Source organism: Rhea americana, unplaced genomic scaffold (assembly GCF_003343005.1).
Source record: "Rhea americana isolate MKP2758 unplaced genomic scaffold, rheAme1 scaffold_22, whole genome shotgun sequence".
NCBI lineage: Eukaryota > Metazoa > Chordata > Aves > Rheiformes > Rheidae > Rhea > Rhea americana.
This window is the reverse complement of record NW_028186329.1, coordinates 821,639-833,710: the sequence shown is the minus strand read 5'-3', so window position 1 is coordinate 833,710 and position 12,072 is coordinate 821,639. Positions and strand designations below refer to the sequence as shown.

At 35.2% G+C, this 12,072-nt stretch overlaps 1 protein-coding gene across 3 annotated transcripts in view; it reads right to left on the bottom strand.

The window, feature by feature from the left end:
- The window catches only part of FER (FER tyrosine kinase), a 163,203-nt gene that overhangs the window by 84,772 nt on the left and 66,359 nt on the right, over positions 1–12,072 (bottom strand). For all 3 annotated transcript variants that reach the window (XM_085305337.1, XM_085305339.1, XM_085305340.1), the window contains one exon: positions 6,322–6,414. In XM_085305337.1, the coding sequence (XP_085161463.1) occupies positions 6,322–6,414 (93 nt within the window). The remainder of the gene's footprint in view (positions 1–6,321; positions 6,415–12,072) is intronic.

The following is a 12,072-nucleotide window of genomic DNA, read 5'->3' as shown; positions in this document are numbered from 1 at the left end:
TTAAGWTTGCATATATATGTATGTATCTATCAGAAGTTAATGGAAATATTCATAAAACCATATAAGAATTTTTATTTTGCCCTCTTTTTCTTATAAGTCAAACTGACCAAATTATCACCCCTTCTCACATATCCTGGCATGTCATTAAGAACAATTCAAAAAAAGGATTTATTTTTCTGTAGAGAAATTTATGAGACATAAGAAATGGAGTTTTCAAAACCCCTGCATTGGCTAAATTATTTTCATAGAATTTAAAAATCCCATTCCAAACCAATTAACAATCCTAGGAGCCATTTYTTTTTCTCCTAGCATTTACACCGTAGCAGAGGACAGGCCACTGGGTGGTACTGCGCTTATCAACTTAGATACTGTTTCATTGTTATAAATGGAGGATAGCAAGTCTTAAGGTGTAATTTCACATATTAGTTTTAACAACYCTACATTGTTTAACACAACACTTCGGAAAAATACTGTATTTTGTTCAAGGACCATTTCAGATTTATCTGTATGGCCACACTAAGAAGCCCTTATCCCAGCCACATGTCACTCAAAAATCATTAACCTCAGTGCTCACACAGATCTCTGCCAGAGTGGCAAATCTGCAAACAAAATAAGCATTTTCTAGCACAAATTGGACACAYACCCGTGTGCCAGGACGGGCCGCAGGCGTAGGTGAGAGAATGAAGGCAGAAATAGGAGCAGAGCCAAGATAAGGAGCCTGCGCAGGACTTTCCTGACTTCCCAAATACCTGTAATTCTTGAGCACTTCCAGGGTAAACTTCTGGATGTAAAGGTCACCTTTGCAAAGGTGTGGGTTCCTGGATTTCTTTCTAAGTTATATCTCGGAAGGGCTAATTTAGTGTCGGATCCTGGCGGAGGTCTAGAGAATGTATTTAAGCGTCTGACAGAGCGTCCCAGCCTCCAGCATCGACACGGCATCTACAGCCCTGGGCACCTCTCGCGTGGCAGAGACGCCTTCAGGCACGAGRCCCGAGACGAGCACCGCAAGCAGCTGAGCCATGCTGCAAACAGTACGCTCCAGGCAGACTCGGAGCTAAGCGGGACTCTGCAAGCACACTAACAGCTTGCACAAAAAGCGCACAGCCCGAGACTTCAGGAGCACAGGATGTAYGCCAGGGTAATGCATTTACAGCACAGCGAAGCACCAGCACTAGGGCAGTACTAGTAGATGGCTCAGGATATTGTCTGGTCTGTTTTCAATTTCCTAAAGTTATCTGCCACTGCTAATTGACACAGTGGGGTTTTTATCCACCCTCCAGAACGAAACTAAGCTTTCAGAATATTATAAAAAGTTATTTATTTTAACATTTCTTGTTCAAAGAATTTGACTGATCAGAAAATCCAGACCCAGTTCTACAAAGACAAGAAATTTGGGGGACTTCAGAGAGCAAAACCTTTYGCACAAACACATTTCTATTCCAAAGGAAACACTTCTAAGGATAAGATGACAGATCAGTGTCAATAAACTAGTGCGTAGACTCCACACGGGAAGGTTAATATATATATATAATATATATATTTTATATATATACACGCACACACTCACACACACACACACACACATATATATATATATATATATATATATATATATATATATATATAAACATGTAACTTATAGCTGACAAAAAAGGCAGCCATCAGACAGTAGCACCTGCTTATGTTCAAACTAGGTCAAGTCTGAATCACTGTTTAGATTATCGTGATCACATCCCAGAATAAAATATCTTGAAAGACTCTATGACACAGAAACAGCTTAGGGAAAAACGGGAGCATTTTAGACATTTCTAACCACGGTGGTTTTTATGACACTAACAATCAATCTTCCTCCTTTCAAATTTGCTTAAACAAATATTTATTTCTTTAGAAGAATAATAAAATTGACATTTCTGCCAATTGTCTCATACATACTATTACCTTTTTTTATCATATACCATGGGTTACCCATAAGTGAGGTAGAAATCCCTTTATTTTGCTCTAATCAAACAATCAGTAATTGATTATTCTTTTGTAAGTTATTGAAATTTTATTTATTTTTTTCTTTTTATGAACACACTTTCCTATGCCTACATATTTTCTGTATAATCACTCTGACCGGCTATTACTGAAAACATGGCTATAAGCCCAGAAAGAACAGTATAAATGCTAGACCATAATCATTTTGCTATCGACTTCAACTCAATTTACCATTTCACACCAACATTTCTACTGCATTGTGTAGTGAGATTTAAATGATTTCAATACAAGAAAAGTTAGTCTTTAAAGAAAGTAAAAGAAAAAAAGCCATTAGCACAAAATTTAGTTTACTATTCCCATCTGTTTTCTTAGCAGGTTTAAAGAACAGTAAGCTATGTAATAATATCAATAAAATACTGAAAGAACAAATTTACTTTCTAGGCCTCAATGTTTTATAATTTCATTTTTGGGATGAGACTATTTCTCAAGCATTTTTATGCATACACTGATAGGAGCACTTTCAAATAAGTGATTAAAAAGCTTACATGGAAAAAATTGGAAAATGGAAAAAAGGTTTTTGTTGTTTATATTGAGCTTCTAGTTAAATTAATGGCTAACAAAATCATGAAGAAGGAAAARGAAATTTATTCACACTGGAAATACTCAGATTTTTTTCCTTCTCTTTTTTTCTTCAAGAWTTCCACTTGTTCCCAAACTATGCTCATGGCATATTTCTCTTTCTGAGGAGAGAGAAATGTCCTCATATCCTTCATACCCTTATATTCCTCCTCTTTCTCTTCATATATACATTACTTTACTTTTTACTTATTCTGAATCTCCATCCCTCCCTCAATCTACTGAAACTGAAGTTTTTCTCCAGCAACAGTAAATGAAGCTGCTGCCCTTAGTCAAACGAAAAATAGAGCAGTGGTGTATTGTTACTTCCAACTTCTTATTCTCTTCTAAAAGAGAGCGAGAAGAGAATATTCATGGGAATTTTATGTTACTAACTAATAGCTTACTTAATATTGTATTTTTACATATATTCTGAGCTCAGGGTTTGTATACTTTTTTTATTTCACATCTTTACATGAACAAAATATTTTGCCGAGAACAAGGCTAAATAAATAACCAAGAACAAAATTTTTCTTCTCCAAGTAATAGAGTCACAGATATGGATTAGAAAGGAGAGCAATACATTTACTGATATTTTGAGACATTTCCTTGTAGAATATCTCTCAGCCCTGCCATTAGCCTTACTGAAACCTGATAAATCTATTCTCACATGCTAATAGAAYATATTAAACCAAAACTATCTTCAAAGAAAAATTATTATGAAAAATCATGAGTATTCTATTTGAAAACAGACCTAGAAAACTTAAAATGCACTTGAAAATTATAACATAAAAGCAAATGTACTGAAAAACAATCCTCTCATATTTAGAAAGAACATCACTATGTACTAAAATCATCCTTATTTAAGGTAAAAAAAAAAAAAAGATTTAAGATTAAAGAAATGATGAGTGCAGTTATCCCAAAACGGTAGCAGATGTCTGCGACAAGCTGAAATCCCTCACTAGCAAAAACAAACTGATTTTATCTGAAGCACAAAACTCGGCATTCAAGATGCAATTCATTCAGACTTTTCATTCAGCTCATGAACAGCACAGTATCAGAGGTACATAAACACTGTGCTTGTTTTTTTCTTCTTTTCTCAGCTGATTAAACTTATGTCYCTTGCTATACCAGACTGCTTGTTTGTATGTTGTCTGACAAAATCCATCATCTTTGCTGGATTACACTCCCACTCTCTGCTCCTGAATCCCTTACCTCTCTGTATTTCATTCACAACTGTACTTTTTTTCTTATGTTACCTTCTAATTTCTATCTCTGAGAAATGATAAATCATTTAAATGATAACACATAAATAACGAGTAACTTGATCTTTGCCAAACTCTTGGTTGCTTGAGGAAGTATAGGGTTTCTCTACTATGTTTTTCCAGTGACACTAAAAACCTTGTCTTCTCTAATTACATATAATATTAATTAAAATTCTGTCACCAATTCATTATGGTACACTGTTTTTATAATAATACTACATTTAACCCAAGATATGGTTTCACATTAAAAGCTTCAATATGTTTAAAATGTATAGTATGAAACCAGGTAGCCCAACATTATGTTTTTATGTAGACTATATTGCATAAAAGAATTAGTACTGGTCCTTTTTCTACCTGTCCTCTAGATTCTATTTTGCATTGCTCTGTTTAAAAGAATTAACAAATTGTTTTATATGTATTACTATTATTATTATATAATGCTCCTTCCATAATCAGGCAGTATACTTTGTCGATGAATAACAGGTTTGAAGTACCAACCTACAAAGTTAGCAGTCCGCATGGTCATGTAATTGCCAGCAGGAAAAAGCTGAGCACCTAACCACTTTTAAAGCAAAACATTAATTCATGAAACAAATTTTATCCACACAGGCACGGCRGGCTTTTCTAATGCACAAGAAACTGCTAAATCACAACACACACATAAGACTGGTACATATTATGACTTTGAAACTCATTGAAATAATGTAGGTAATCTAAAATACATTTGTTACTTACATTTGACTTTCTGCCTCAGAAGACCCAATTCCTATTTCACTTTTCCCAAACATACTCCAAAGCTTCTCTAATCTCACCCACTATGTATTTATATCCAAGTTTACACAAACTTCAACCTACTATTTTGTACAATACTTGTACAAAAATTAGAATGCAAATTCTTCAGTTAAAATGATACTTWRARRWWAWWAWWMYKRWKSYKSYTTYYCCCMAWTTYMMCCYAATATTTTTTATCTTGAATCTATTGTTTAAATTTTGTTCTCTCCCTTATGTGTTCATCTGAGTAATTTTAAATTTTAGACTTTTTTAAAAAAACAATAGCAAATTGTAYGATGCATCCAAATAGACAAAGTTGAAGGCTATGTCTGACCGACATGAAGAACAGAGGTCATAGGAGCTACATTCTAAAAGGCTTTCATTATGAAAAATGCAGCATTTTGCACCAATTAAAAGTTTTATAATACAAAGATAATGATAAATTGTAGGTTTAATTTTTCTGTAGGGATGTTTTAACATTTAGCAGGGCTTTTCCTRCATCAAGCAGGGCGTTTTAAGTACTTCAAGGAACTTTCACAACTCTCATAAGAAAAGTACTCCTGTCAAAATTTTCTCTCATTACCATATTTATTATGTCCTCCTTTACCCTATATATATATCTCTCTTCATTTTTTTATAAGTGTGTGTGTGTATATATATATATATATATAAAATGTATACATATATATACACATACACACATATAAAAATGTAATACAGTGTGTATGTGTGTGCACATGTGCAACAGTAATCTCTCCCAGGCATCTTAGATATTGTTTAGCTAGAATATATTGGCCATAATCTAACAGTGACCGGTGCAGCRGAAGTCCTATTCATTCTAAAATTTTCTCAAAAATGCTATTTTGAGCCAATATTTCAGGTTACAAGATCACAAATCAGAWGACTTTTTTTTWWAAAAAAATCTCTTCAACCTGTGATATCTTTTCCGGTAGAAGTGGGACAGTCACCCTTTCTACTTCAGGAAAACAGCGGGAAGACATATAAATAAAATATGGTGCAATCTCTAAGTATGTAAGCCAGTATTTCAACTAATCTTTCAAGTCTGTATTTGAAAAAAAATGAGTAACTAGGACTCATACAAAACAGGTTTTCCTCCTTTTGTCATTTTATTTAATACTTGGGTAACAACTTCTCCATCCACTAGGTAACCTGAAMAAGAGCCAGCTAGAAGTAAAAGATACTCAAGGACTTCATCTGGGATAGAAGCTAGATGTGTAACAACTTCAATAACACAAGTTCTTGTGGCAGTAAGAGTAATAATAAAAAATGTTCTTATGCTGGTGCCTCTACAGTAAACATAGGGAATATAATTATTGCAATGATGAGTAAAACATGTTTGACCATCTGACCTACTACAGACAAAGAAAATATACAGCATTACTAGTAAATCTACYTCACAGGAAACAGTATCTGGCAGCAATTTGGGAGCTGCAGAGACTATACAAATTCTTTTCTAAATAATAAATTAAAGTTRTTCTGACATACCGTTATGCCACAGTATTATGCCAACTGAAAATCAGAATAGGAGTTTTTATAACATCATTTTAATCTAACTTTTTCTACGTAAACTGAGAAGTCTGGTATTTCTGAAAAAAATTTCAGAAAAAAAAATCTACTTAAGCTGTAAAAATAAGAGAATATACTACACCATGATATTGTTGATACTACTCACCGACGATGAGCCCAGCATAGATTTTGGAGATCTTATAATTCCAGCTATAGAGTGACGAATAGTGTCAAACCTTGAGACTTTGTCCTTCTTATCCTAGGAGAAAAAGACTATTTCCAGTAAAACCAAGTAATACAGACCAATAAAGATTTACATCTGAGCACTGATAATTGAATTCTTGGAGGGTATGGAACATAGATGRATTTTGTTTAAATAGAAGTTAGGGATTGATTCTCTACTGCTACAAACAAGCAAGCTTGTGTTAACATCAGTGGGATTATATTAACACATACTAACTCAAAGGCTGAAAAATTCTGTAATTCTTCAAAAATTTTTGCAATTATTTTCAATATTACTATTGTTAACATTGAGAACTGCAATGCTTTTGTTGCCTAAAAGCAGAAGACCTATTTCTCAACTAACCTGTAACATGCTTTTGAAAAAGGTTATCGATTTGAAATCAYATAACAAAAATACATAATAAAGCCCGTCAGTGCCTACTTGTATTATCTTTTATATCTGTTTTCTTCTTTTATTAATTTATTCTTCTCTACTAATATCCTATTTGTAAATATCAATATCAATCAATGCAACTGATAGRATCTGCTTGTTTTCTGATAGTACAATAAGCCATAGGGGCTGATACSATTCTGTGCTGAAATTCTGTAAGAACAGGGCTATTCATTAAAACTAGAACATTGAAACCGCCCTCAACCATCTCTAATTAAGCGTAAGTCAACTGAAAGTCCAATGTGCTTATAAATTGACTTTGTCCAAGGACTGTATATCTTTCCTGGTCTCTGACTTGCTGCCAGCTCGCAAAATGAAGTATCAAAGAATTTTTTCAAACACAGAAATGTATTTTTTTAACATTGAAAAACTTAGTTATTTCTCATAACTTCACCTTGGAAACAGCCAAAGTATTCTGATGAATACTTTCAAAATACTTAAACCTGAAGTGGAGATATGACACATYAATAATCTCATTCTAATTAACTATAGGTTAACTAAACTAAGAAACCAAAAATGGAGCCAGAATACATCCATTTGGTAGAATTTTCAAAGGAAGGAAAAAAGAAAAGAAAAAAAGATTGYTTTCAAGTTTTGAATGTTCTCTCTTGATTAAAGAAACTGAGAATTTGATTGTGTAATAAATGCTCTTTCGGTTTATTCCAAGAATTCTGAATGAGTAACAAAATCTATTATGTCTGTATACAGAATACAGCATTGATTGAAAATGTCTCCTGAAAATCATTTGCAGTACACAGGCTAAATATTATGTAATTAAATTTACTTATCTAGCACCAAATTCTACAATATTCCGTGATTATGTGCTATGAGAAGAGAGAAAGAAAAAGAACACCCTGAAATAGTCAAATGGCAAATAGGCAGGTAATTGGGCACTGAAATTATCACCTGCTCAGCAGGCACCCCCTTACCCATAAGAAAATTTTTACTCAGAGTCAAGTAGTATTGCTTGCCAGTTCATTTTCTGWTAATAAAAACACTCTGCCCTTAGTTCACTGACAAGTTGATTTTTTTAAATATTTACGGATTAAATTGACTACTTAAAAAAAACAACAACAAAAAAAACCCCAAAAACCCACAAGGTGACATTTTGCCAAATTGTGGTTGCATGCTTGTTGCGCCTGGAACAAACAATTCATTTCATACATCTCCTCACAAGTGAGGCACAGGATTTAGCTAAGACTAAATGTCTACCACTCACATGATGGGGGGGGGAAGGTCACCAAAACATGCATGAATTTCATTGGGCTTCCCCTAAACAACCTTAGAAGTTTTAATGTTATRTTATACTAACAGCACGCTTATCTAATGACAACAAATCACAAGAAAGGTTTTACAGCCATTGATTTGTCCTTATCTGAAAATCTTTTTAACAAGGTTTCCAACAGAGATCTGATTTCGTTTTGGAAGGATAACAAAGACAGTGTTTCAAAGCAACGGAGGAAGGAGGTGGAGGAACGCCGGGTAACGTACAGCTCATCTGACTACCACTAGGACGCATGAACCGGACCTCACGCCGCAGGTCTTTGCTAAGGATCACGGAACGACAGTCCTGCTGTCTCACTAGATAGAAGGAGCATTGAAATACAGATTTAAACCATAAGCTTTGGCTCTGCTCAGTACGTAATACATTCATAAACACTTGTCAGTACTTTCAGAGCACATTCCCTCCAAAATATTCCAAATACTCTGCATCTTACAGGAATGAAGACTAACAATTTATTTTCACAGTAAGCATTATCAAACATATGACAAATACAACCGTAGCCTGTACTGAGTTTCTTTACGCATGTTAAGTATTTTTAAGGCAACCCAAACAGACTTGAAGAGCAGCACCAGTGATCTCTTCCTAAATTTTATGGTTATTGCCCAGCTGCAGATCACCTTAGGAAAAGCCRTTAGATCCTGCAGGAAATCAGTTTTCACTGAGGCACTAAATAGCACATGCATCAGGACTATGAGATTTTTCTACACACATTAGGTATAAATTACCCYCTAAACTAACATAAGAACACAACCCAGAACAGCCCATCCACRTTTCACGTGCACTGTCATATTAGTTAAGTCAGATTGTGTTTTTTAGTCTGCTTTCCGAAGAAAAATCAAATACGCACTAGTGCTGTCTGTCAGTTCTCTCTCAGCCAAGTCCATCAAAATTAAGCAGAGGTCRTGACAGGAAGATTAGGTTAAGATTTCTGAAGGAAGCCGACAGCGGAGACCGTGCCTCCCCAGAAAGAAACGATTACAATCGTTACAATCGCACACGGCGCCCCTGCCAACAAGCACCAGGCGCCCGAGCGCGCGGCACAGCCCCGCTGGCTAGGCGCTCGGCACACACGCTCGCCTCCGAAGCTTAACACATGCTACTGCTAGATCAACAAACCCGCGAAGGAAACTGCAAAAGGGCTGGGAGTTCTGCGTCGGGCATGCAGAACAGACTGCAGGGTTGACAGAGGATAAAAATCTGTAGGAAACCAGGGTTCATTAATTCCAGCGCTCGTGAAGCAACTTTCATTAYGAATGGCAATGCAGTTTTTCTTCCTAGAATAAAAGATGCAGCTTCTAACATATATTAACTGATTTAGTTTCATTCTAGTTTAAATGAATTACTTGCAGAGGTGTTAGCAAGATGGTAGCACRATTTGTCATTTACTTTATTTTACACCACACCAATTTCATTAAAACRAAAACTAATCCTAAGTCTGTAATATTTTATGCAAAGTTTGAGTTACTAGAGAATAAATTATAACTTACCGTTAAGAAGYTAGATACAAGGGAAATATACACTATCATTAGAAACCATTTTAAAACTATTTCATTGACTGTGTTTAAAAAGTACCCGTGACACGAGGGCAAGTCATGCAAGGAACTATGAAAAATAGATTGGTTGATATTTCAATTTTAGGACTAGCCGTATTTCTAATCACTCTCTAGAAGAATTTAAATGAGAATTAAAATGAGCCTCCGCGAGATCTGGGACTATCATTTAGATTAGGTGACAATTTTTCTATCCACTGGATAAACACACATGGCAAAATGCAAGGCATTGTTGCTTTTATTTCCAAACACTAGAGAAGGAGTTTATTAACATAAATTACTAATTTCTTGAGGAACTGTTTGACAGCAACTACTATAACCATCAGATCAGAGTGCTGTCATAGTTTCCAAAGCAATCAATTATGCAAGCAAGAGAGTTATCATTCTACCATTGAGAAGCAAGAAATTCTGAAATTCTATTCCCAGTTGTGTATATCTCAGTTATGCTTCTCATTTTGGTTTTCTTTTTTCTTCCTAGATGCTCTGAAGAATTACATCACTAATTTTAAATAGATGACCCACTATAAGCCAATCACTTCAGTACTCTTACTTTCCTTTTTTCTCTTCTAAATAGATATGAGAAAAAATGAAGCATGATAAATCACAAAGAAGTCCAAGATTCTGGACATCTGAAAAATGCAAGTAAAGCATGCTCTATTTTGCTTGAGGATTAGCTCAATTGTTAATTTTGCTGAATATATGACATAYAGAAAGCGGAGCTTCTATATTTTATCTGGTCACCTTTAGGGAGTTTTGTGCAACACGAACAGACCATCATCTCCATTTTGATAGACTTCCACCATAGACTTTCCACTATAATTGCTCAGGTCCTGTGGACAAAAATCTCCCTTTGCTGGGCAAAAACACAGTTCTCCAGATCTTAGAGTGCACGAAAAAAAATACCGTACACTCAGAAGTGTGACACAATCAAAATGACAGACCATAAGAATCATATTTGCWATGGTATTTGGAATGAACTTGAAAAAGACAAAGCAACAATGTAAAAGATTTTGCTCAAATTGAACTACATGATGTAGCTCTTTAGCTATATGAATCCAGAGGAAAGGCTGTATATGAAAACAAAGAATCAAAAAAAACCCTCCCTATGGTCTTTAGAAAAGCAGGGAAGYAAGAAGCTGGAAAAAGATCCAAGACAAAGACAAAACAGATTTAATGCTTTTGAGGGTTAGGTAAACTGCAGCATTTTCTGCAGTAATCAAAATGCTAGAAGATTAGCAGCAAGCGAGACAACTGACAATGCAGCATTTTAGCAATTCTGCTAAAAAATAACACCCTCCCCCCCCCCAAACCCACTACCACTCACCCAGGCATGCACATATAGATAGGCCAATACTTTAATATTATTCTGTTCAAAGACCTGTCTTGATGGTTCAGCTATGAACCATCAGCATGAGTACTGTAGTTGAACGTGGACTTGCAAGTGAGGTTAGAGAACTTCCACAGGAAGTTTAGAAGTAAACATGAGGAGGGTCCTCCAACAGAATGAGGAGCACACTCTCAGAAGTAAAAGGAAAAAACCTTCCATCAGAAGACTATGATCAGCGATATCTAAAAGGTGAGTGTGACAGTACCAGTTCTGAGATCCAGCTAGGAAACTGGTCAGCAGAGATTTTGATGAAAATGATTTCAATAAAGTGCAAGAGTTGCAAGCCCAGTTGCAAAAGCTCCATGAAAAAACTAGAAGGGAGGAATTCTTGGCAGTTATTGCAAGTGATATGTTCAGTGAACTTAAAGATCAAAGAGAGATTAGACAGTATCTGCCAAAGCAATTAATATCCAAGACTCTGTCCTTTATGTAAAGTGAATGCTAGCATCACTTGGTTTAAAGATTTGATTTCTCTGATAAAAAAGGTGTCAAAATAACATCCACTATAAGCCTTCAAATTCAAATAATGTATAGAATAAGGAAGATTTTTGCTCTTAGAAGGTTTAAAGACATCTAGAATGAGAGTGGAGTTCTGTGATCTATCCAGCAAGAATTCCTCAAAGCTTTGGGGGGGGGGGAGAGAGAGAAAGTAATTTTCTAAAAATGATCCTCTGCATTAATGATCCTCTGCATTAGTCACTTCAGCAGTGGACATGAAAATTATTTGGGAGAGGTCCCAAAAGCCTATAATGAACTTGGAATATGACAGTAATACTGGCCTGCTTATTGATGAATAGACCTACCAACCATAAAATCCTAGTCACATGTCTCTTAAAGGTATTAGCACATACTAATGCTTAGCAACTGAACTAAATGAGAGGTCAAAAGCTGAAGTCCATTAAGAACTGAACATACACAGCAGAACATGCCTGATGTTCCTGAATTCTACTCTTCGATTTCAGATTTATCTCAAATGTACATATACAAGAAACATATGAAGAATTATGCAACATTTAGCAAGC